Below are 24142 nucleotides of genomic sequence, written 5' to 3' on the forward strand. Positions count from 1 at the left end.
CGCACACCGTGGCCAGTGATCATGGTCCTCCAATTGGGCCATAGCTTGGGGGTCCGCAAAACAATTTGAAATAAATAATTATATTGTCTAATTAATAGTAAAAAGAGCATGCATGCTCTACATACTGTCTTGGAACTGGCGCCCCAAAAACAATTCCAAACCAATAACTGGTTCCTACTTGAACTTTCGGTCAAGCTCTACTATAAGTGCTATAGAATAAATACTAATACTATAAAATCATCTTTTCCAGACTAAGTCATCATATTCTGAGAATAAAGTTGTACTTATTTTTTGAATAAGATTTTCTTCCCTCGTTAAATTTGACTTACATCGAGAATTAATGCGACTTTATTCTCACAAGATTATGACAGTTTAAACCCCAACAGAATAAATCTTTGTTCTTGTCACGATTACTTATTATTTTTTTTCTTGAAAAAAATGCCAATTTATTCTTATACTACAACTTTTTTTTCTCACAAAAATATGAATTCATTATCGGAACATTATGACATATTTCTTGTAAGTAGGCAACTTTTTGAATCCTAATTAGGAACACGCATGGTAGTAGCAATTTGACAAGATTTCTCCCCCTAAAAACGTATGTTTGTGTGATATCAGATGAAGAAAATCTCATCGGAAAACAGTAAAACGTCATTATTTCTCAATCCCAACACATCTCCAACAAACCTTCTGTTTTGTCTGCTACTTGAGGAACACATTCTCTGATGGTTAACAAGTCTCATTTAAAAATATCCACCAATAAGCCTGTATGGGGCAAAATTCTAGGGATTCTCCAAGCCAATGTGTCAAAAATACTTTTTAAACGGCATCCCTTGCTCTAAAAACTTCACTTAAATAGTACAAATGGAACATTAGGAGAAGGGCATGTAAGTAATTTGGAAACAAATTGTTTTGTTTTTTTCCGCGAATCTATTTGTTATACATTTGTTTTAGATGCATATGAAGTGTTTATTCCATTTTTATTCATTTATTTATTTATTTATTTTAGAAAATCCCACAAAGACAGCTGGTTGGTAGTTGTTATGTCTAACCGTCGTTAGGATTATGGTGGTCTTGGGAAAAATAAATATTCCCTAGACCCAAAAAGTTAGCCTTTGCATTAATGCACAACATCACAGCTTGAAAGAATGCTACAAAAGGAGTGTTTCCTTTTTTAATATACACCTGCTACCTGGCTGCTAGGCCTCATTTGCATAACAATCTCTTTCTCAAGGTCAAACGGCGTCTTTTGAGCCAGACAAATCTCTTAAATTCACCGATAGAAACAGTCTGGGCCCTCTATGCCAGCATCTTGCCAGTGTCGTAATCTGATTGGCTCTATTTTACCCCCTGACCAGGTAAGCCCCACCCCCCGGAGGGCTTTATCCCCTGAGCTGACGTTTATCCCTATATACGCCCTGTAAGCTGCTGTCTGCTTTTTAACGTGCGTGGGCGGAAACGTTGGTGGGTCGGGTGCGTGTTCTCTTGCCACTTTTGTTTTGAAGTTGGTTGGTTGAAAAGTGGCATTTGCTTGCATTTGTGAAGCAGCAATGTGTTTCCCATCCGGACGTGGGTCATGGAGGCTGACGCACCCGCCACAGAGGATTTGACAACATCAGGTCAGTATGGGAAGCTGTTTGAGCATTTTGCGATATCCTTGACATTCATCTTAAACACTAATACACTCTTTGTTGTCACTAGGAAAAGAATTCAATGTTTTAGTACATTGGTTAACAAACTTTGTTAAAAGTACCACCATCATGCACATCAGTAAAATACTGTTTCAGTAGGCCTAAGTGTTCACCTAAAGCGAGACACAGGATTTAGTCCTAAAAAGTATATTTTGTTTTATTTTATTTTATTTTAAGATACAGAAACATTATGCACAGTTTCAATATAAAGGGGCTGTTTGCAGTTGTTGTTGTTGTTGTTTTTTTAAGAAACTACCGTACCCGAGGAAAAACTACCTATCAGATACTAAAGACATTACCAACCAATCATTTGCCGCACACTCACACATGCATAGCCAATCACATGCACACCCACACTGCTTCATGCTGACCTGCAAGTTTGGGCTTCAGGAGCTTTGTTGAAATTCTTTTGTTGGATTAAAATGTCTATTTTCCAGAAGTGGATACCAGTGGATAATAAAATAAATGCCAAGCCAGCATTGCTAACAACTGGGCATAAGATGAGAAATCAGAAGCAGAGCAACAGGACCCCTGGTAGCTGAGAGGATTCAGAAGCAAGGCAGCATTAGCAACAATTCTGCTTGACAAGTGCGTTTACCCCCTGTAAAATGTATTTCTTTTACAACTTTTAATTGATTGTATATTCCCAAAAATAAAATAAAAGTTCAAACTAATAAATGTATTTACTTATTATGTACATCTTATTACGAATAAGTCATGCCATCAATGTAGCATCCATGGCTAACGGTGGCTTGTTTACTGTGCTGATGCTAGCTTAGTATTGCTAGCACTGCTATTTTGTTGAAGCTGGATAGCGCTCTCTGTGATCGCAGCAACACAATTTTATGATTACATGTCACTATGGCTGCCGATGTTTGAGAATTGCGCTCATGCACATCAGTGAGGGGCTCAGCTTTAATATTACTTGAGGCTGAGGATGAGGAATTTGTGAAGTGAGAGTACCTTAAAATCTTGCTTGCTGTTTTAAAACTACAAATTTCCAGCGAAACTCCACTTAAATATAGGAATAAATAAATAATAAAAGTGAATTGAAATGAAATAGTGATTCAATTAAAATGTATAACCCATAAAAGTTCAATCAAAATTGTACCAAATGTTTAAAAACAAACACCACTTAAAGGTTAAATGCAAATGCATTGAACTTAAAAGATAAATACTACTGAACTGTACTTAGGTGGTGATTCTTTCGTGTACCACACTTTGAGAATCACTGCACAAGCGGAACGACTCTATCTTATTAGTAACTGTTTCCGCTACTAGTGGAAATTTTGGCCAACTAGTATGACACTAAGTTAGATAGCAAAGATGTCGAATAAATGCCCGAACAGCTTCAATATCCTTGATATCGAAAAAATACTCTAATGACTTTCCATGGGTCTGTCAGCTAATAGCAAGAAAACACGATCTAGCCTGGTCATGATTGTTTCTCAACCTTAACTTGCACCATTCAGCTACCTCGAGATCCTGAGGACCCGTCTAAGCTCAGGAATGGCCACCGCTGCTGAACTGAAGTGGACCGCCCTGCTCTTCCTGCATCTACATGCAGTGGCAGGTATGTCACGCTGCCCTCTATGAAGCCAAGGAATGCTTCTTTTGTGAACCTTCTCCTGTGGGATGCAGGGATGTCAGGATGGGGGGGATGCTTGGATGGTCAGGATGTCTACTCCAGGGTGGCGGAAAACAGCCTCTGTGGAGAAGTGGTGGCTGATCTCATGGCTGACTCCCCAGTGGAGGGGGTAAAGTGGAGACTGCATGGGAAAGATGCTGATTGGTTCTTCTTAGATGGTGGAGTCATACGTTTGAATTCATCACCGGAGAAAGTTCTTGACCGAGAGGTACTTCCCGATGAACTCTAAATGTATCTGTGTGTCAATGTGATGGTGATCGACTTGAATGGCAAAACATGAAAGGATTAAGCTTTAAGGCGCCTCACAATCTCTCTTATCCTCCTGCCAGTCGACTTCATGAAAGTCAAAGGGTCAACTAGATTAACTGTCACTCTCGTCTTTCCTCAAATACACACTGAGTTTAAAGTCTTGTTAATTGTTTTGTTTTAGACAGTACCTGGCAAAAGTGTCGTGTGAAATATTGCTCAACCTTACATGAAACCTTACAGAACCATATTCACTCAGTAGATTCTATGCAAAAAAATAGACAAAAATACACTAACCCATCACCCAGCACTCCAACAACTGACCATATAACCAACAACCACCTAACCCAACAAACGTGTAACAAACCAACCGAATCACCAATAATTTAGTCAACTCCGCAAAACAAAAAAACAAAAAACTTAAGTGCTGACCTTACAGTGAAGAAGCCAACCACCATTTGAACTGACCAAGAAACTGCTACTAACCAGTCAATAAACCATTTATCAACCAAATAATTACCCATCTAGTCAACCAGCCAAAACGAAAAGCTAAACTAAAAGCTAAACAATTAACCAACCAAACCAACAACCAAACAAACAGCAATTGAATAACTGACCAAGTAACCAACCAACAACTAACCAACCAAAGATCTGAGTAACAAATTAGCAAAATAACTAACCATCTCATCAACTAGCCAATGCCTCATAACTAAACAATGAAATACCTAATGTAGCAACTAAGAAAAGCCTCAGTAACATACTTTAGAACAACCGTCCAAACAGCTCGCTGACATGTTTGTAACATCATCCTCCTACACCACTACCTTTCTGTGTTTCAGCTGCAGGGTCCAGTGCTGATGGCGGAATTGTCATGCTATGAAGATGACGTGCTTCAGGTACACTCTCAACATAAAAAGAGCAGAGGTGGTAAAAATACTCATACTCTGCACTTGACTAGAAGTACTATATAATTATTATAGGTATAATAGTAACGATGCATCCCCTAGATTTAAGTAAAACAAAAAATAGTACATACTCTGAATTTGAAATGTACAGAAATACAAAAAAGGTTTTTTTTAAATTACCGTCAGTTTTACAGTTTTATACAATACCCATTCGGATAACTTTGGCAAATCTTTTCTTCACAAAAATAGTTTTCCCTTTTATTAACATACAATGTAGTTGTAAGAAGAAGAAGAAGGGCTTTACATGTTGCTGTTATATGGCTAGCTATCCTTGTCTCCCAGTAGCTAATGCTGTGAATTGAGTAACAAAAAAATGCTAAACTCGCTAATGATAACAGCTGAAAAAGATACAACTTACTTGTATGTTTTTTTTTTCAGATTAGACAGGGAATTTCTGAACACCACAGACTAGTGTTTTTCAGGCGAGCACAAGATATTTTCTTTCAATCATTCTAATAGCCGACAACATCAAATAATTCCCCTAAGAGAAGGTCTTGGATGGGAAATATTTTACTTCTCCGAATCTGCTCCCTGGTTCATGTTGTTCCTTTTGTTTAATTCCACCCCCCCCCATCTCAATCAAGAGTGCAAGGTTGCAAGTTTCCAACCTTTACTGAGTTTACTTTTATGTCACGTCGTCGGCCGCAGTAGCTAAAAAAGTAAAAGTTCTATTTTGACAAAGTAAGGAGTAAAAATACCAATGTGTCTTCAAATGAATGAAATAGCAAAAATCTGGGAGAACAAAAATAGTCAAAGTACAGAGATCCTAAAAACCTACATTCACAAAAGGGAACATTCATAAATGTGTGTCTTCTACTGTCACTGCAGAGCGTTTCCAGGATCATGGTGGAGGTTCTCAACGAAAATGACAACTGGCCTGAGTTTGCTCAAGATACCATCCAATCTGTTGTTGTCAGCGAGGTAGGTCGCTCAGACAGAAAAAGTGACCTTAGTGCCCCCTAAGTGATTGGTCACGTCATGCCTGTGTTGTCCAGCTGACTCCGGTCAATACGCTCGTGTTTACCGTCATGGCAACTGATGCAGACAATGACCAGATCATTTACTCCATTGACCAGTCATCGGTAAGTTGATCTACGATGAAGTTAACTACCATGAAGCTGAGATAATACTGTATATGATCATATGTAATGCACTGTATGATTATGTGCTCCACAGCCTGACGCAGAGTACTTCAAAATCAATCTTCTCAACAGCGGTGAGGTGACGCTCGCCAAAGCTCTTGACTATGAGACCAAAACTCATCTCTTACTCACCATCCACGCCTCTGTAAGATCTCTTTTTATACAGATTTTTGATGCCATCAGGGCGGCATGGTCTTTGAGTGGTTAGCAAGTTTGTCTGGCATTTCTGAGTTTCACGGTTGAAATCTCATCTCTGGCCTTCCTGTATGTACTTTGCATGTTTCGTCCATGCTACAGTACTCAGCTTTCCTCCCACATTCCGTAAACATGCTTGTTTACCGTATTGGAGACTCTAAATTGTCCATCGGTGTCAATGTGATTGACTGCTGATCAGTCCATGGTGTACCCCACCTCTTGTCTAATGTCAGCTTGGATAGATTCCAGCTCACCTGACACCCTAATTAGGACAAGGGATATGGAAAATTGATGAATGTAAAAACATTGTGAATGTTCATCGATCAAGGCCTTAACAATGTCACTCTGACAGGAAATGAACACGGCTGAGCACTTCAACACAAGCACCGCTATCATGGTCGATGTCCAGGATGGAGACGACCAGTATCCTCAGTTCCTGCCCTGCACACTCCTGTTTCAGGACCGCACCAATCGGATTTGCACCAGTCCCATGTACACTGTCAATATCACAGAAGGCAAAGAGGTTGGTTGTAGTCTTTTGCTTATTTGTGTGCCTTTGTTTTAGACCTTTGGACACAAGGTGGGTCATAAGTTGGCAATGATGTTCCCCGAATCATTTGATCGTGGGTCATTGCCTCCGACTGGCTCCAGGAAAGATGAGGTTGGATCTCCTTCCAGTTGTCTTTAGTTTTCCTTCCATTTTAATACCAGATGCAGCCATTGATACAAATCACAACAAACGTCATATCGTCGCTGTCCTGCGATAAACACTTATCTCCAATTTGGAAATATTTTTAATTTTCACTTTGATGTGATCTCTGTAATGCAGAAACATGGTTCATGTAAAAATAAGAAAATGAAAAGAAATGGAGATAAGTGTTTTTCACATGACAGCGACGATATGTTTTAAAAGGGAAGTCTAACCAAACATATTTTATTCCAGAATTTGTTCTATGCAGGCTCACTAGTTCAAACAAGGCTGATGAATATTGTGTTTGTGAAATAAGTGTTAATCCACTCATTTGTAGCCATCTCTGTGGGCGGCCATTTTGTCACTTCTGTTGACTGAAAATGACATTGAAGTTGCTCAAGGCTCAGGTAACGACCAATCACGGCTCACCTGTTTTCTGAAGCTGAGCCATGATTGGTCGTTATCTGAACCTTGAGCATATGTGATGTCATTTTCAGTCGACAGAAGTGACAAAATGGCCACCCCCTCAGATGGCTAAAAGCGGGTGCATTCTGCTACTTAACTCAAATTCCACCTTCTGTCTTATGTTGTCGGTGGTAGGAATCCCTAACCCCTAACTTGTTTCCCAAAATGGCAATGCGTTTTCTTTGGTGTCTTCCGTAGTGAAACTAATATTTTTGTCCACAGAGCCGATGTGTTCCGTAAACTAATCAACTTCGCAAGCTCTGAGCTTAACCCACATCATCAACTTACCTGAGCCAATGGCTTTAGTTCCTCTGAAGGAGTTCTGTGCTTTTCTTTCCACTTCTTCCATGTACTTGCTGGTCACAACAGGGGAGAACAGTGATGTCATGTGATGTTAAAGCCATGTTTTTGCTCATAGAAACATTTGTAGGATTGGACCTAAGTAGTCCTAAAGAAAAGTTGAAGTAGGTTGCATACCTGATCGTTGGTGAGTTTGATTCTCTCCTGCAGACTGTAGTCTTATTTCAGTTGTTCCCTGATCATTGGTATGCAGTATAGTCACTCACCAGCCACCACATGTATAGGGAGACTCCACACTTAAAAATTTAGAACTGAATAAACTTGTGGGATTAAAGGTCAAATGTCCTCAACAAACAGGAAGAATTCAGTGCCTCCCATGGATGTAAATCGTGATTTAAATCAAACAATCCTGGCCAGATGTGAATGTTTGATGTTAGTTTATCTGGTATGTGCCTTATCCTTATCTATAGCTCATCTGTGTACCTTGCAAAAACACATTTTGTATGTCTTGTTCTGATGTAGGACTTTGTACTGGATTTCTCTCCTGGTCCCATCCATGCGGTGGATGGAGACAGAGGACTCAGTGCCACAGTCAACTATGCCATCCTCTCAGGTAGTACAGTAAAAATGATCGATGATCATCTTTTAACTAGAATTTTAACCATGCTGTGGTGTTCGTGCCAGGAGATGACCACGGCCGTTTCCTGATGGACCGACTAACAGGAGAGGTGAGGTTCACCCGGGCGGTGAAGGACAGACTCGCCACGCCAGCACTGCATCTTCAAGTCATGGTGAGATTGACTCGAGTCACGTATTCAAGAGGTGTTCATGCCATCTCTATAAGTGGCCTAAACAAGATCAGAAGCTTTTACCTACAGTTACAACCTAAATTCTTGTCTATTAATATTTGAGCCATACATTTTTTAATGTAACTAATGATGTGTACAGTATGACTATGTTCATTTAAAAAAAATAAAATAAATGTTTTTTTTAAGTTGCATGCTGTGACATTTACTTTTTGTGTAGTATCACTTTCTATAATTGTGACTTGATAATGACGGTACGAGGTGGCTTGAGTTGGTGAAGTTACCACTTAAGACCCCAGGTACAAAATGCCCGCCACTGAGTATTTCTCTCAAGACTCATTCGGTGTGCTGCAACACAGGCCTTTCAAGACGACGACCCCAGGAAGTACTCTGTTGCCACTGTGCTGGTCCGTGTGCTGGCGGTGAACCGGTTTCATCCAGCGTTCGACATGGCTGAATACCACGGCTTTGTGACAGCGGGGAAGAGTCCCGCCTCCCTGGTTTATACCTACGGCAACAGGGCATTGATGTTACACGTGCAGGATCAGGACTTTAAACATGTAGGTCCACAGACAAAACATCCACAGTACGTACAATGAAGTTGTTGGCTGTTGTTCAATTGTCCTCTCTATCCTGCCCTGCAGGGATTTAATCCGATGATCTACTTCACCTTCAGCCCCACGTCCAATCACACCGGCATCTACCGGGTCACACAGGAGGGGCTCCTCATTGCCAGGGCCAATCAGCTCAAACCAAGACAAAAGCACCTTCTGCATGTAAGCCCCAGCAACCAACAACTGACTCATCGCATGCGCCGCGGTTCAATGAAAAACACGTGTACAGTGGGGGGGTCAGAGGGGGGGTTATAATGAATTGATCTCCTGCTGAATTTTCAGGTTTTCTCACTTACAAAGAAATGTATAGACTTTTAATTTGTGCAAATACATGAGCAAAATGCAATTTAGGATTTGGTGGGGAACCGTTCACAGGCAAGCACATTGATTTGACATTTCTTGTAGTTGATCACCAGGTATGCACACAGCCTCAAAACAAAGACTCTTTTAAATCCATCAAGTTTCTTGGAAACATGAAGTTTCAGCTCCTTCCACAAGCTTTTATTGGGTTGAGGTCTGTAGACCGACTCGGCTACTCTATGGCCTTAATATGCTTTTTGAGCCACTCCTTTGTTGCCCGTGCAGTATTTTTCATGTTGGAAGATCCATCCTCAACCAATTTTCACTGTTTTTGCTGAGGAAATGATGTTTTATCCAAGATCTGAACGTAAATGACTTCTCAATCTGGTTAATTTGCCCTGTACCCTAAAACATAATGCTTGCAGCTAAATATTAGACTATAGGGATGTCGTTTTTATGGTAATGCTCTTAATGTGTTATCCTTTAAATACAGCGGGTTGAGTTGACATCAAAGAGCTCACTGCTTTCAACTGACCACAGCACTTTCTCAGCCTAAGTTGCGTCATTTATATGTTCATTAGCTAATTTAAGACTGGCAAGTACATGTACCTTCTTGAGCAGGGGGATCTTGAGGGTACTGAACGATTCAGAGGCGCCAATTGTCTGAAGAACATTACTTTGCTGCTTTGTTAAAAAGGACATCTCTTAAAAGAATACTACATGTGCACACTAAGACAAAAAACACTATAGCAACAATATCAATACGCGGCAGGTAATGGCAAGAGACCGGGAGTCAGGTGACGCTGTCGTTGCTACTGTGGTGGTGGAGGTATTATCTGAAAGCCAATCAAGTAAGTAAGAACCCGCCTCAAATGCCTCACAAAGTTTTATCAATGTAAAATATATGCAGGACATTTATACATTACATAACAGTTCCTCTGAGTGCACTGGTAGATGACCGTGCCATCAGTTGCACCCTGGGCAAAGCCTTGTTCCTCAGCACGGCCTTCCTGACGGTGTTGGGCTGCGGTGTGACTCTGTTTCTGTGGCTCAAGAGGAAACATAAAGGCCATCTGGACCCCCTAGAGAGAGGCTCCGTGGCCCAGGGCAAGCACCCCAATGTGGTGAGATGTCTGCACAACCAGGATCAGCTTATAAAGCATGCGAGTGTTCTGTATTCTTAACGTGCTTGTTTTGTCCGCAGAGTCTTCGATGGTTCCAACTGGTGAGTTGTGGAGTTGTCTCTACTACAGCTAAACTGAAGAGTTAGTATCCTACTGTAAATGTCTACACAAGCTTGGTATACAAAGACTGATTTAATGGATTAATCTATGATTGGATGTATTGGAGACCAATGTAGTATATCTTTAAAAAATGGATCAATGGATTGGATGGAGGAAATGACAAGTAGGATGAGTAGTGGCTGGGTAAAGTGGTTCATCAATAAATTATTGGCTAAGGAATTACAAACAATGCAGGGATTCTATTTAGTGAAATTCTACAGTTTTCTAGCCCAAAAATATATTTGGTTAAGTAAAAAAATGAGCAGAATGCGATTTGATTTAGCAGACTTGGACATCAACCATGACTCGATGGCCCAGTGCCAGTACGCCGCAATGTCAGGCCACCACGTATTGTTGAACTGGTGGATTAGTGGATGAACATATTGATGAATGGATTAGTGACTTGGTTTTCTAGCTGATGGAATGACTAGCTGATGGAATGACTATTATCCAGTGGGTGACAGTTTCCCCTCCAAGGATCAGTACAGAATAGTTAAAATAAAAAAATGAATGGATGGCTAGAAAGATGAATGGCTGGACAACTTGTTAATGGATGAATGGAATCGATTGATGGAATGACTGATAGATGGAAGAACCCCAGACACTCCGCTAACCTCTTGGCTGCTACATCAGGTGAATCCGAGTAGCGGCACGTCACGGGCGGATGATGTCAGTTTCAGCAGTGAAGACTATGGAACCACAAACCCTTCTTTCAGCTTCTCCGGCAAAGACCCTCCATCTTGCCAAGGGCCGATACAGCCCAACAACAGCAATAATAACAACCCGACGGCTCCCCATGATGCTACGTTGAGTTTGGCTGAAGCAAAGTGTACCACCATCACCTTCATCAACAGCGTCTCCTCCCCTTCCAGAAACGTGTCTTGCTTGTCCACCTTCAGGCCAAACTCTGTGGACATCAACCCCATCGAGCCCAAAGAAAGCAAGTCGGACACACCTCCACCGGATGCAGCTGTACCTTCCACCTGTCTCGACTCCCAAACAAACACCACCAAGGACCCTGTTGACAACCCCGCCAGTCCCTCACCCTCGTCTGCTAGCGTCCCCCCCAGTCAGGCCCGGATCGCTTCGGCTGAGATAGAGAAACCTTTCAGCAAACCTCATGCGGTGTCACTCCCTAAACCTGCGCACTCCCCTCAACTGCCCTCGCACCTCGCTAAACAGACAAGCATGTCTCCGCCCACCCCCGAGCAAGCCCCCTTGAAGGCCACGCTGGTCATGGTGGACGCATCACCTGAACCATCAGAGCAGAGATGGAGTGAAGAGGAGGACCAGCCCTGCACGTCGCTGGACCAGCCGGAGCAACCAGAACACCAGGAGCAGGAATACCACACGCCAAACTCCGAGGATGACGACGACGGATGTTTGGGCGACGAAGACGCCGACAAGAACAGCGAGAGCGAATTAGAGGAGGACGAGGTTGAGCTATTGAGGGTAATGTCCCGGTGCAACCCAATGTTTGTCACATTCACCCAGTGATCGAGGAAATGGATGCACTGTGGGCAAAAGGGGCGCCTTAACCTAATAGTGAGCTCCCGCTATTCAAATTTGAAGACGTAATTCACAACCCATCAAACGCTTTTAATTACCTCTAGTCAGAGCTGGGCATTTTACTGAAATTTCCCGGTCTCTTATCGCCTTCCGTCTGTAGCTAGGGTACCTTTCCGCCGTCCGTCTATCGGCCTTTTTGTCCGGTTGGACCAAATAGTAATCACCAACAGGCCGGTCCGCCTATCATATTAAACGGGCTTCCGTTTGCGTTTCCGTCTACCAACTTCGATCAACTTCCACAACACGTTCAGCGTAATGCAACATTGTCACTTCATCACTACCCCTCACTCTACAGGCATGTCTACAATCCGGCTACATTTCATCCACCTATTAACACTATTAGCCAGCGCTTTGGCATCATCTTAGCACACAAAACATTTTTAAGCAAGTACCTGATGGTTAGGTTACACATTAAAATTGTGACTAGGTGAATTTTCCAATAGTGAAGTGCGAATCGGCGGGGGTTCACTGTAAACAAATTGTCCAAACAAAAGAACCACATGTATGTAATCCTACTAACTGATTTAACAGTAAATGAGACATTGAACTCATCATGCAAAACTTGAATCTCACTCTGTTGGAATGAATTAGCCTGTCCACGGTTCAGACTTGTTTTTAATATTAAAAGAGAATTTTCTAAATGAGAAATGATTGATATTCTTTCTGCAGTCTGCACCTTTACCTGGATCCGTACCAAAATGTAACAAATGACATTGGTCTGGCCTTTCTTACTTCCTTCTATAGTTTTGTACAAATTACTTTTTGAATAATTATTCCATCACCAACAGCAATCAAAATATATTCGCTCACTTATCTGAAATTATATCCAGTACAAACAGTAAAGTGTCCGTGAAATTATAGTAATGCCAATTACATCAATTATACTTAAAAATCCAGTTTATTTATTTAAATTGTTTTATGTTTTAATACAGCTTGGGCCATCTTTCTATACATAGGAAAACACATTTTTGTTTCTGAGACCATCATAGGTAATGGTATACAAACCCTGTGTACAGAAACATATTCCAGTACTGTGTTTCCTTTTGAAAAGCATGTGACAAAAAAAGCTTTTGGGGGCGAGAAAAGATTAATGGCATATCAATGGGGAGAATTTGACTAAATTGTGTTACGAGCTTGGTCTGGGAACAAGGTATCACTACAACAGCACAAATGTTCCATGTTTTCCTTTTGAGTTATAACGCTACATTACAGACCATTGTAACAATTATACATCTTTGGTGCAAACAGTTTTGCTTCTCAGTACTCAGTTCAATCTCAGGGGCTGTGATTACTTTGTACTTTGTTGTCGCGACCATTAGCTGCTGCAGATTAACCTAATGCTGCCTCCGGCATACAGGTCAGGTTGGTAAAACAAGTGCCAGTTACTACACAACAAAAAGTGTTTATCAGTAAATTTTGAAGACTAAACTCAAGTCAAGAGACACACCAGTGTTTCCTGAAAACAATGTTGTGCAAATACTGTGTCAGTGATTGAAGTGTGGCACTTTTACCTTAACTCACTCTGGTGGTAGTGATGATAGTACAGCTCAGTTGTATTTAACTTTTTAGTAGAAATTCACTGGGTGCAGTGTTAATGTTCAGTGTTAACCAGAAAAAAAATCTTAATCATGAAGGCACAGTATAACAAAACAGTTGATAGCTGTTAACATAAAATACTACCGGTACATTCTGATAGCGGGTCCTCTCCTGACACCCGTTGATTAGCATGGTTATCACAGAAACTCCGATAGTCCAAAGAAAAAGCAAAAACAAAACTCTTGGGAGACAAAACTGAGGTCTTGAAGGGAAGTCAACCTCCAAAAATTCTTTACAATATGTTCGATGCGCCTTCACTGACTTTTGCATTTGTGTAATTTAAGCAGCAAAATACACTCGTTTTTGTCCATCTCAGCGGTGGCCATTTTGTCACTTCTGTCGACTGAAAATTACATTACAGGGCTCAGGTGACGACCAATCACGGCCCCCGTTTTCTGAAGCTAATTCGGATTTTCCTGCTTAACTCATATCACAAACGCAATCAGCATCATTCATGAAAAAATGAGATTAAAAATCTCTTTTTACATGCAACTTTATTATGTTCTTAATAAATCATCAGCTCAGTTTGCAGACCAACATTACAAAGTTTGCTTTTGCAGTAAGCTGGTAAATAACAAACATGCGTTAATGATCAACTGTGGCTCTAAATGGTGGTGATAATATAAGCATATGAAAACCAGCGTAGAAGTGTAAATGGAGAAAAAAGGCTTCTAATGAGTGCACAAATTAAATGTCAAATAATGCAAAAGGATGTCAAGTATATACTGTGTATGTACAATACATAAAATAAATTGAGGCAATGACAACAGGGCAGAGCCATCATTCTGTCTATTAACTTACTGTAGGTGCCTTAACTTAGTGCCTAAACATAAAAGTGAGCAAATGGCTCCATCTTTCTTATTCCAATTTAGCCATTGTTACAAACCTAATAATCAGGCAGGGTTGTGTGTGTGTGTGTGGGGGGGGGGTGTGGGGGGGGGGGGTGTGGTTATGCGGGTGTGTGTGTGTGCGTGCGTGCACATGAAAAACATTTAACTCAAATTACATTCCACATGTTGTATACAGAGTATATAAGAAAATGAAGTAGCAACATGACAAGAGTTTACCAAAATGTCAAGTCAATAAAAGTTTGGTTGAAATGGTGACTTCAAACAGTACAATGCACCAAGACTTTTGAAAATCCATGACTGGGTCAATTTGAGCTTTTCGTGATCAAAATTGCCTTTTTTGGGTAACCTTTTTTGTGATAACGCCAATCTAAAATCTGGTGGACAAAAAAATCTTTCAAATTCAGAGTAAATCAAAACATTTTCTCAACACTTTGTGACCCTTTTGCTTCGTAGGAAACTCCTTCTCCAATTGGCTGCCAAGTTTCATTAACAAATCTCCACCAATAAACACGTCCGGACCTAAATTCCGAGGGCTTCTGAAGTCCACGAGTCAAAATTACTGTGATTTTTCAAACGGCGCCTCTTGCCCTAAAAACTCGTCTTAAATGACATAAATGGAACATTATTATTAAGAGCAATGTGGGCAGTACAATAGGTCATGTACTTTAAGAATCAAATTTAATTTGCTGAATTTGTTATGGAGGATTTGAGAAGCTTTTGAAGTGTTCATTCCATGTTTTTTTTTTAAAGAATATTCCACAAATAGAATGACCGCTTGTCACGCTGCTAGATGAAAGTCCACTGTGATGAGAAGTCATAAGTAGTCGACACACAATCTTTGCAGGTGGCCACAAATTTAGAACTCGTCGTGTTGAATGAGGACTTTTCCAAATTCGGTGGCCTTGCTGCCTACAAACACGTCATACTTGTCCAGGATTTCATCCTTGGTCAGACGGCCGTCCTAGTGAAAGTGTGTAGAAAATGTTTAGTCTAGCGATGTAATTTTTTTTCTTTGCAAATTATATTTCAAAGTGCGCCTCCACTTATGTGCACTGCTTCCACTAACAACATGGCTTCAAACACAAGAGTACGCAGTGTTGACAAATAAGACACTTTTCCAAAACCCATGGTGACTATTTTTCAAAAAATGCGACTGCCATCTTTACTTAACAGACAGCATGAAGAAAATCATTTTCACATTGTTTTGTGCATAGCAAGAAAGGAGCACATTGGAAGACACCTTCTCTTCATTTTGAAAAGTCTTGACATGAGAGGTGCTTCCATCCAGCAAACATTTTGCAGGAGTTGCCTTGCATCTTGTGTACAACTACAAGAGAAAAGACCATGAGCTGGAAAGGGTGCGGCATACTGTATGTTACTCAACTCATTGACCGGCCAAGCCATGAAGTTTAATGGCTCATTTCATGTTATTAAATTGTTGAACATTTAAAATGTTTATTAGAAATATTAAAGACTACTTTAAAGTGGAAGTCAACCCAAACATTTTTTTTTCAGAATATGTTCTATGCAGGCCCACTAGCTGAAATACAGCATTCTGATTAATATTGCGTTTGTGGAATATAAATTGAGCAGCAAAATGCACACACTTTTGCCATCTCACGGAGCGTCCATTTATCTGAGCCCGGAGCAACTTCGATGTCATCTTCAGTCGTCAGAAGTGACAAAATGGCCGCACTCTCAGGTAGCTAAAAACGGGTGGATTTCTCATTCCACAAATGCAATATTAATCAGAATGCCGTGTTTATACTTGTGGGCCTGCATGGAACATATTCTGGAAAAAAATGTTTAGGTTAACTTCCCCTTTAAACATTATGATTTTTTTCCCATCCAATAATAAATACATATCATATTATCTGTAGAGTGAAATTGATTATTTCCGTTATTTCTGTGAAAATGTATACCAGTAATGGTAGTTAATGTATGGTACAAGGAAAAATAAAACAAAAAGGAAAACAGAAACTTATAAACTAGTTTTAAAAAGTGTAATTCCCTTTTTTCCTTTAAACCAGTGATTCAGAAATTGTGGTTTGAGTGCCACTATTGGTAAGTGAGTGCCCTCTCGTGGTACGCGAAAGAATCACTGAATTGAACTTTCAAACTGTGGATGTTAAAGTGCCTTAAAATGTTTTTCAATCCAGTACAGTACATTTGTTCGATGCAGTTTAGTTGGATCTAACTTTTAACATGCATACATTAGCATATAATCACCACTGCTACAAACTAAGGGGTAGGGGAAAAAAAACAACAGACATGAGATTTTGTTCAAACAAAAAATATATTTTAACGCCATAATGCCTAGCCCAAGCTAGTTGTATTACTGGAAGAGAGAGCTGGTATGAGATGCAAGGTCTTACTTTGTCAGCATCAGACACGAAGACCAGGCGCTTGGCCTCTGTCTCAGCGTGGCGGTGTTCCACAGGCAAGATCCAGTCGCGAATCTCCTCTCTGTCCAACTTGCCATCCACGTTCTTGTCCAAGGCCTTGGTGAAATGGCGCCTGTCCATCTGCACCGACTCTGGCTCCTGCATGCCCTCCTGCACGTACTTTTCACCTGAGAAGGTGAACACCACCATAGTTAGGTTCTAGTCGCGTTGTCTTGTTTCCGTGGACCTGTGTATGTGCATGAATTTTACACCACACTTACCCTTAGCTGCGCTTAAAAGACGACAACTCAAAATGTTAAAGCGCAAGTCAACACATTTTTCTCAAGAATAATAGAAGACCTTGAAAAAAAATCACTTGTTAAATCTAACATTGATGAAAACTATGTCAACATTTTTTAGCCCGAACTTGAAGCATGAAAACATTCCATTTGTATACTGTACAATACTATAATATGCTATTTTAATTACTGAAAAAAATTTCAGTATTTTTTGGAGTTGTGTGATGATTACAATTGAGATACAAGTGATTTGAGTTATGAGAATGGTAATGGAATGAAAAACTTATAAGTTGTCAGGATACCACACACAGTACAAAGTGTGACATTTTGTTTGGTGATGTACCTTGAGATTTTTGGAATTAAAAAAAAAAGACCACCATGCTGTACCTTCTACTGTACTAAAGAGAAAGAAGCGCAATTCTGCAATTTTTTTTTTTTTTATATATAAACCAGTGTTTATACAACAGGAAGCGTGTCCTCAATCAGTTCAAGCCCAAAATGTCAACTTTGATTTGATAAAGAATTTACCAATGTACTCTCCCAGGTCAATTACACCATCTCCATTCTTGTCCAGGTCTCCCATTGTTTCCTGCAGGAAAAGAAAGAGGGCAGGGCAATACAAATAAACAGCCATTGTCAGAGTGTTTATCTGTGGAGCGTGTTTATCACTCACAAGCAATGCGATGTCTTCCATGTGCTCAAAATGCTCGGGGTAAATGAAGGAGGCGTACTCTGTTTTGTTGGCATTCTGGTCCCCGTTCAGGTCAGCTATCTTGAACCTCCTCTCATCACGCACCATCATCCGTCTGTAGCTTAAGGCATCGTTGAATTCGGGGTCATCTGCGGTCAAATATGTGCAACTGAGCATTGGCATCGGACTTTTAAACTCTGGCTGAGGGTTCTTACCCAAAGCCTTTCCATACGTGACGTTCTTGTACTCCTCCCATGACACTACGCCATCGCCGTTGAGGTCGAACGTATTCCACTGGTTATCAATGTTTTTGTAGATCCACCCCCTATGCACGTGTTTGATCCACTTCAGCATCTCCTCCGGGGTCACGTAGCCATCCCTGTCTTCATCGATACGCTCCACCAGCATGCTGCGGACAACACAAAAGCAAATTGGTGAAAAGCAGACCTACGCCAAGGAGGAAATATTGGATATATTTGGGATTCCCTGTTTAAAATGACGATCAGGAATTTGGCTTAAAATGTATTACTCAGGGACACGAACCAACATCGGGGGTGAGTGCCCACTCCACAGCCGTGACTGGCCTGACCAACTTTCTCATCCATCCGTGGATGTGTTCTTGCAGTTCTCTATGAACTTACATGTATCTTCTGTATGAACTCCTACAAGTCTGTCTGCTTACGCAATGTCCAACAATGGATATTGAGCTTTATTCACAAGATGATCCGACAAAGGTGACGTGTCAATGTTCTAATCTGCTTGCAACCACTGGTGGCTGTCTTGTCATGGGATTTCTATGATATACTATGGTACAAAAAGTTCTGTTTGCACTTTCACCTTTGACCCCACATTTAGGAGAGTAACCTTACCCGAGTCGCTCCTTGCTCTCCTCGGGAGTTAGCTGGTCGAAGGTCTCGGCCTCCTCCTGGCCCAGGAAGGCCTCGTGGTCGTAGTCCAAGTTCTCTGTGTCATTGCGCTCCCACTTGCTGAGCGGTCCATCATGGTGGGCGTGGTTATTCTTCATGGCCATGCCGGTGGCGTACACCACACAGAGGGTAAACCACATTAAAAATGGCCGCAAATCCATCCTGCCAGTGTAGATGCAGAGGGTGAAACGATGCGTTGTGTTATATTGTTAGCAGGGGTATTCATAGTTGACAAATAGAGGGGTATACTACTTAAACTTATAAATATCAAGAACTTTGATTAGTCGTACAATGAATTTTACATTTGTATTTTTAATAAGTGCTCCCAGTGGGAAGTATAAACAAGAATGACTCTGTTCCCTGTTCCATTTTAGTTTGCTCCAAATTGTCTCTCCCTTCATCTATCAATTCCTGAACTTCTTTCTTGAACTCATCTTACTTTCGCGTTGCAGTGTTTTTCTCTCAGCCCTGCTGCGCTTCTGTTTTTCTTTCTGTCGTAAGAATTAATAATGACAGGAGCCAATCCACGTTTCCATCCCTAAGTCACAAAGGTGAAGGTTTCATGTGTTTATTACATTCAAACTTTGATGAAATGTCATAAAGGGTTGAAAGAGTTTTCATCCATGTAAAAATGACATAAGAGCTTTAAAGATGCCACACCCGTTACACAACAGGGGTCAAACTCGAGGCCCCGAGGCCCAGATCCAGCCTGCCACAGCATTTTATGTGGCCCTAGAGAGCAAATCATCTTCTTGTTAAAATACCAAAATTGACTTTTAATAACCTTCAGATATTAAAATGTTTTTGTTACCAATCCCTCTTTTGAAAGAAATTCAATAAAAGTTGGATAAACGTTTTTTTTATTAATGGCATCTGCTGTCTGATTTTAATCTTGCTATCCATCAATTTGTCATGTAACATACTAAATTTATTGTCGATGTAGATGTTTAATTTACTTCCTGTTATTTATACCGCACCAATTGACAACAAAAGTTATCTCAAGGGACTTCACATACGGAGCAGGTCTAGGCAAATTTCAAATTTCATTTTACGTTACATTAACACAAATCCATTCAGTCTGTAAAAATAAGACATTTTAGTCAATAAGAGTCAGTCAATAGTTCAATAAGAATAGTAACTCGTTCCTTCTTACGTCAGACCGCATCATTCAGCTACGGTTTGATCAAAATTAACACACGAGAGCAGGTGGCGCATCGTTAAAAATACATACTTGTAAATAATTTGAACAAATTCAATGATTAAGTCGCCCTGTACCCCAAAACATAATGTTTCCACCTGCATGTTTTGCTGTGAAGAAGTTGTTCTGGTGCAGTGTGTTACCAACTGTTTTCTTGGTAAATGAAGTCCCAACTGACTTCATATCATGAACAAGTTCCTGCCATGTGCCATGAGGCAGCTTCCTTCGTTTTTTCATGTTGACCCTCACTCCCCATAAACTTATGGTCATTATGTCAGTTCTCCACTTTTGTCTTTCTACTTTGACATAATGGTGCCAATAGTTACCTTCTTCGGTCTAGTTCTGGATATCTTTTGACAGTTCTTAAGGCTTGTCCCTGGTGGTGTAGAGAGATAGCAAGGTAAAGAAAATAATTCCAAGAAAAGGTGTGCTTTCAACTCATGACAAGTTGGTATAGGGAGTCCTGCTAATTGGTTGATTGAGTCACTCTGTGGGAGCCAAAATTCTAGCCGAGTTGTAGGGGATCAAATGCCACGAGTTATTTCACAAAATAAAATGAGCTACATTTTATAACTTACTATACTGTGTGTTTTAATGAGTTTTTGACAAATATTCTGTCTGTTACAATAATCATCAAACAAGGCTTTACATGGACCTGTTGGTTTCTTTGTAAGTAAACAAACTTAAAATTCATCAGTGGATCAAATAAATCCTCCTTTATTTCACCCACATGGTACCCAAGAAGTAGTTCTCGGTTTTAAAAAGGTCTAATAATTGTTAGAGCTTTTTTGTATCTTAACAATAGGGTGAATATTGCATTTTGTGCGTGTTTACTTTGCCCATATCGGAACAAAGTCATCTATGGAAGTAACACTGAGTAATAAAGTGTGTATAATGACTCTTATTTAGACATTTCAGTCTGTGAAATGGTGCGATATGCGTAACTGAATTTAATCCAGAAAGTGAAAAAAATTTGGCGTTTAAATCTACAGTATTCAGTTAACTGAAATGCAACATGTGAATGCTGGTATGTGTCATGTGTCATCTTCCAAACCGCTTATCCTATACAGGGTCGCGGGGAGGTGCTGGAGCCTAGCCCAGCCGTCAACGGGCAAAGGCACTAGACCCCGAACTGGTCGCCAGCCAGTCGCAGGGCACACACAGACACCGTCACTGAGCGGGAATCGATCCCACGCTGCCCGCACACAACTCAGGCGTGTGTACTACTATCAGTGACCTTGAATGTTGGTAATGCATCTTAAAAGTTTCCTTGAAGTTCTGATGGAAAGGCTTTCAATTCCTTATGACAACACTTAATGTTTGAATGTAATAAAGTACTTTCATCTTTGTGACTCACATTCAAATCTCTGGCAGGTTATCTCAATAACTGGGTGGGCAATATTCACAAGAATCAGTGGACCGGCTCAACTGTCAAAAATACAGATAAAGACAAAGAGAGATGATGCAGGGGAGAGAGAAAAAGACTACACCATGGAAGTAAGTTGAGTTAAAGAAGGAAAAGAAAATAACAGATAAAGGGAGAGAAAATATGGAAGAAATTAAAATGGGCCAAAGTTAATACTTCTCACTTATGTGATTATGTAGAACACCATTGTGAGCTAAAACCAAGGTTTCGAACAAACATAGCCACTCAATGTCTGAAGTAAGATGAAAGAAAGCACTGGCAGGATAAAAAAGAGCTCAAGTCTATTACTGAGTAAAAAGTTGGGGAGTTGAATGCAACAGCCGAGGAGGGTAAACCTCTAAAACTGTTCAATTTAATTAAGATTTGTTCAATTAAAATATATCAAATTGTTGGAGACTGTTGTCGAGATATTCAGCATAAAAGGGGAAATTTAAACATGATTTTTCTGAAGGTAAATATATTTTTCATTTATATCTTATATATTATTTACATCTATATTAATACTTGTGTGTTATGGCATTTATTGTCTACTGTTTGTAAAGTGCTTTGTTACAGCTCTAGCTGTCTTATCAAGTTGTGTTGTTTCCGAGGTCAATGAATGCATCGTGCGGCTCGCTGGATTGGAGGGCATGCGAGCGAGAGTAGCAGAGGATGAAGAGGAGAGCCATTGCTCTTTTTTGACTGAACGGTTGTCGCACTGTATTGGCGTCGGCTGCGTCTCACAGTAGCCGGTTGGACTAATAAAAACGTGATAATCAAACTATGTTTGTGTTTTTGGAAGACGCTACAATATATTTTAAAGCGTGATGTCTTCGGCAGGCGCGAAGGACCCGATCAGATCTGCTACCCACACAGGCTTGCTGCGGGCTGGATCTAATAATAAAACAATATCATCCCAGGGGCCGTAGAAAACCTCCTCCCGCGGGCCTTGACTTTGACACATTTTCACTACAGCATTCAGATTAATACTGCGAATATGAGTTCTTAAACAGCAAAATTCACCCATCTCACGGGGAAGCCATTTTGTCACTTGTTGTCGACAGAAAGTGAAATCACAGTTGCTCATGTAACAACCAATCATGGCTCACCTTCAGAAAACAGGTGAGCCGTCATGGCTTACCTTCAGAATATAGATGAGCCGTGATTGGTCGCTGCCTGAGCAACTGTGATGTCACTTTCAGTGGACAGCAAAGTGACAAAATGTTCGCCGCCTTAGATGGATTTTACTAAACTACATATTCCACAAGCACAATATCGATCAGAATGCCATGTTTAGACAATGTGAGGCTGCATAAAACCCAGCATTAACTGGTATCAACTTGCACAGAAATAATGAAAATAATCAATTGTACTGTACAGATATGAAAATAAGTTTCTTCTTCGAAAAAAAACGTCCCTTTTGTCAAAATATTCATGTATAAACAAGCCCTAATATTTTGAATTAACATTTTAAATGTTAACAGTGTAGCATCACACTTTAGACTGCATTAGTTGGTCCGCAAGTTTAGTAAGGTTATCCCACACCCCCATCCAGCTCATGGCCTTTTTCTCACATACAGTTGTACAGGTGAGGGAAGGTGACCGCTACAAAATATTTGCTGCTTGGGCGAGCACAAAAGTTTTCAAAATGTGGCGTGTATTTCGCGCCATGCATGAAACAATGTGAAACTTACTCTGTTCATATTGTGTTTATTACAGTAATTAAAACTGCCAGTCTCTTTTGACAAAGTCACCGGTGGGTTTGGAAAAGTGGCTAATTTGGCAACATTGATGCCTGTGTTTACTAGCGCCACCATAAGCAGCCATGTTCTTAGGAATGCACGTCAGCGGCGGCATGCTTTGAAATAGAGAAGCTGCTAAGAATGTTTTTTTTTTTTTTTTAAATAAACAACCTCTAATTGTAATTTTATTTAAACTCTTCTTTCACTAGGACGGCCGCCTGACCATGGCTGAGATCCTGGACAAGTACGACGTGTTTGTGGGCAGCCAGGCCACCGACTTTGGAGAAGCCCTCACGCGGCATGACGAGTTCTAAATATGTAGCCGTCCACAAGGATTTGGTGTCTACGCCTCCTCATTACTTCTCTTCTCAGTGGACTTCATTTAGCAACATGACAAGTCGCCACCATTTTTTTTTTTTTAGAATTTTCGAAAAAAATGGACAGTGTTTTTCACAGGACAGCGACGATATGTCACCTCATATGAAACCACAATTTGGCTATTTTCATCAAAAAAGGGGTGTAAGAAATCTGAAATGTAAAAGAGGAGTGTGACTCACCAAATTTATTTTTCCATGGATGTTTCTGGCTGATTTTGACTGACTTAAGCAGTGTTGTCATTTTGCGCAGCCAGAGAGAAGTCCTTACATGACAGGTGGAGTGATTGCCACTTATTCTGATTGACGCTTTATTTGATCTAGGATCTGTCATGTGTAGTACCAAAAGTCTCCATTAGGAGCGCTGTAATGTGCTATCACTGTTTAAGAACAAGCAATGTATGTTCGAGCAAGTATACAAGTAAAGGACATTGAGCTACTAACCAGTCTGTGTCCGTTGTTATTGACAATCGATCGCCATCCAAAGCTTTACTTAAAGCATCTTATATTACAAGATCGGTAGATTGCAGGTTTAAAATACGGGACGTTGCGGCTAATACGGGACAGTTGGCAACCCTAGTTGTGGAGCGCGTGTGTTGTCGCCCCAGTCCATTTTGCTGTCTGATCACGCAGTGTACAACTCCAAAGAGCTGGTCCGCTAAGGATTTGAGCAGGCAAAAGGAAAAACAAAGGAGGCCAACTTTGCGTGACCGACAGCTCGAACTTCCCCACATCATCTGAAATAACTGCAGCAGCAGTCC

At 40.6% G+C, this 24142-nt stretch overlaps 3 protein-coding genes and 1 long non-coding RNA gene across 11 annotated transcripts in view; 2 read left to right on the forward strand and 2 right to left on the reverse strand.

Moving 5' to 3' along the window:
- kcp (kielin cysteine rich BMP regulator) overlaps positions 1 to 9283 on the reverse strand; it is a 48324-nt gene extending 39041 nt beyond the window's left edge. For all 3 annotated transcript variants that reach the window (XM_086029075.1, XM_086029074.1, XM_086029076.1), the window contains exons 1-3: positions 8744 to 9283; positions 7521 to 8657; positions 7332 to 7399 (exon numbers count right to left, since the gene is read on the reverse strand). The gene's annotated coding sequence lies outside the window, so the exon portion shown is untranslated. The remainder of the gene's footprint in view (positions 1 to 7331; positions 7400 to 7520; positions 8658 to 8743) is intronic.
- LOC147148660 (cadherin-related family member 5) lies at positions 1425 to 13086 on the forward strand. 2 transcript variants are annotated; one of them, XM_086029080.1, is made up of 17 exons: positions 1425 to 1619; positions 2129 to 2279; positions 3164 to 3264; positions 3333 to 3547; positions 4425 to 4481; positions 5379 to 5471; positions 5546 to 5632; positions 5727 to 5837; positions 6240 to 6410; positions 7866 to 7956; positions 8028 to 8134; positions 8509 to 8709; positions 8794 to 8925; positions 9836 to 9914; positions 9997 to 10187; positions 10268 to 10288; positions 10980 to 13086. In XM_086029080.1, exons 3-17 carry the CDS (start codon positions 3201 to 3203, stop codon positions 11841 to 11843), a joined length of 2484 nt encoding a protein of 827 aa, XP_085885206.1. In that variant the 5' UTR covers positions 1425 to 1619; positions 2129 to 2279; positions 3164 to 3200; the 3' UTR covers positions 11844 to 13086. The 2 variants fall into 2 exon arrangements, with proteins under 2 accessions (XP_085885206.1, XP_085885204.1); XM_086029078.1 differs by lacking the exon at positions 2129 to 2279.
- Positions 13087 to 13986: 900 nt separating this feature from the next.
- Positions 13987 to 23701, reverse strand: LOC147148661 (calumenin-B-like). 5 transcript variants are annotated; one of them, XM_086029085.1, is made up of 7 exons: positions 19102 to 19200; positions 18606 to 18824; positions 17952 to 18145; positions 17719 to 17885; positions 17574 to 17634; positions 16738 to 16934; positions 13987 to 15323 (listed from the first exon to the last, which is right to left on the reverse strand). In XM_086029085.1, exons 2-7 carry the CDS (start codon positions 18821 to 18823, stop codon positions 15219 to 15221), a joined length of 942 nt encoding a protein of 313 aa, XP_085885211.1. In that variant the 5' UTR covers position 18824; positions 19102 to 19200; the 3' UTR covers positions 13987 to 15218. The 5 variants fall into 5 exon arrangements, with proteins under 5 accessions (XP_085885211.1, XP_085885209.1, XP_085885208.1 ...); XM_086029084.1 differs by lacking the exon at positions 13987 to 15323 and adding an exon at positions 15342 to 15689; XM_086029083.1 differs by having other exon boundaries at positions 17719 to 18145.
- LOC147148662 (uncharacterized) lies at positions 20246 to 23824 on the forward strand. The gene is made up of 4 exons (XR_015086596.1): positions 20246 to 20260; positions 20931 to 21108; positions 21235 to 21357; positions 23217 to 23824. It is a non-coding gene; the product is annotated as an uncharacterized LOC147148662 (long non-coding RNA).
- The last annotated feature ends 318 nt before the right edge of the window (positions 23825 to 24142 follow it).

The sequence above is a fragment of the Filicampus tigris genome, chromosome 4 (genome assembly GCF_054856515.1).
Source record: "Filicampus tigris isolate MCC_2025a chromosome 4, RoL_Ftig_1.0, whole genome shotgun sequence".
NCBI classification, from domain to species: Eukaryota; Metazoa; Chordata; class Actinopteri; order Syngnathiformes; family Syngnathidae; genus Filicampus; species Filicampus tigris.

Coding starts and splice junctions, on each gene's coding strand:
- LOC147148660 (XM_086029080.1), top strand. CDS start 3,201: ATGGCCACCGCTGCTGAACTGAAGTGGACCGCCCTGCTCTTCCTGCAT. Junction 6,411..7,865: donor ATATCACAGAAGGCAAAGAG/GTTGGTTGTAGT, acceptor GTTCTGATGTAG/GACTTTGTACTGGATTTCTC. Junction 9,915..9,996: donor ATTATCTGAAAGCCAATCAA/GTAAGTAAGAAC, acceptor ATTACATAACAG/TTCCTCTGAGTGCACTGGTA.
- LOC147148661 (XM_086029082.1), bottom strand. CDS start 18,823: ATGGATTTGCGGCCATTTTTAATGTGGTTTACCCTCTGTGTGGTGTAC. Junction 17,635..17,718: donor TGGAAGACATCGCATTGCTT/GTGAGTGATAAA, acceptor CTTTTCCTGCAG/GAAACAATGGGAGACCTGGA. Junction 15,690..16,737: donor TCGTGTCTGATGCTGACAAA/GTAAGACCTTGC, acceptor TTTCTCTTGTAG/TTGTACACAAGATGCAAGGC.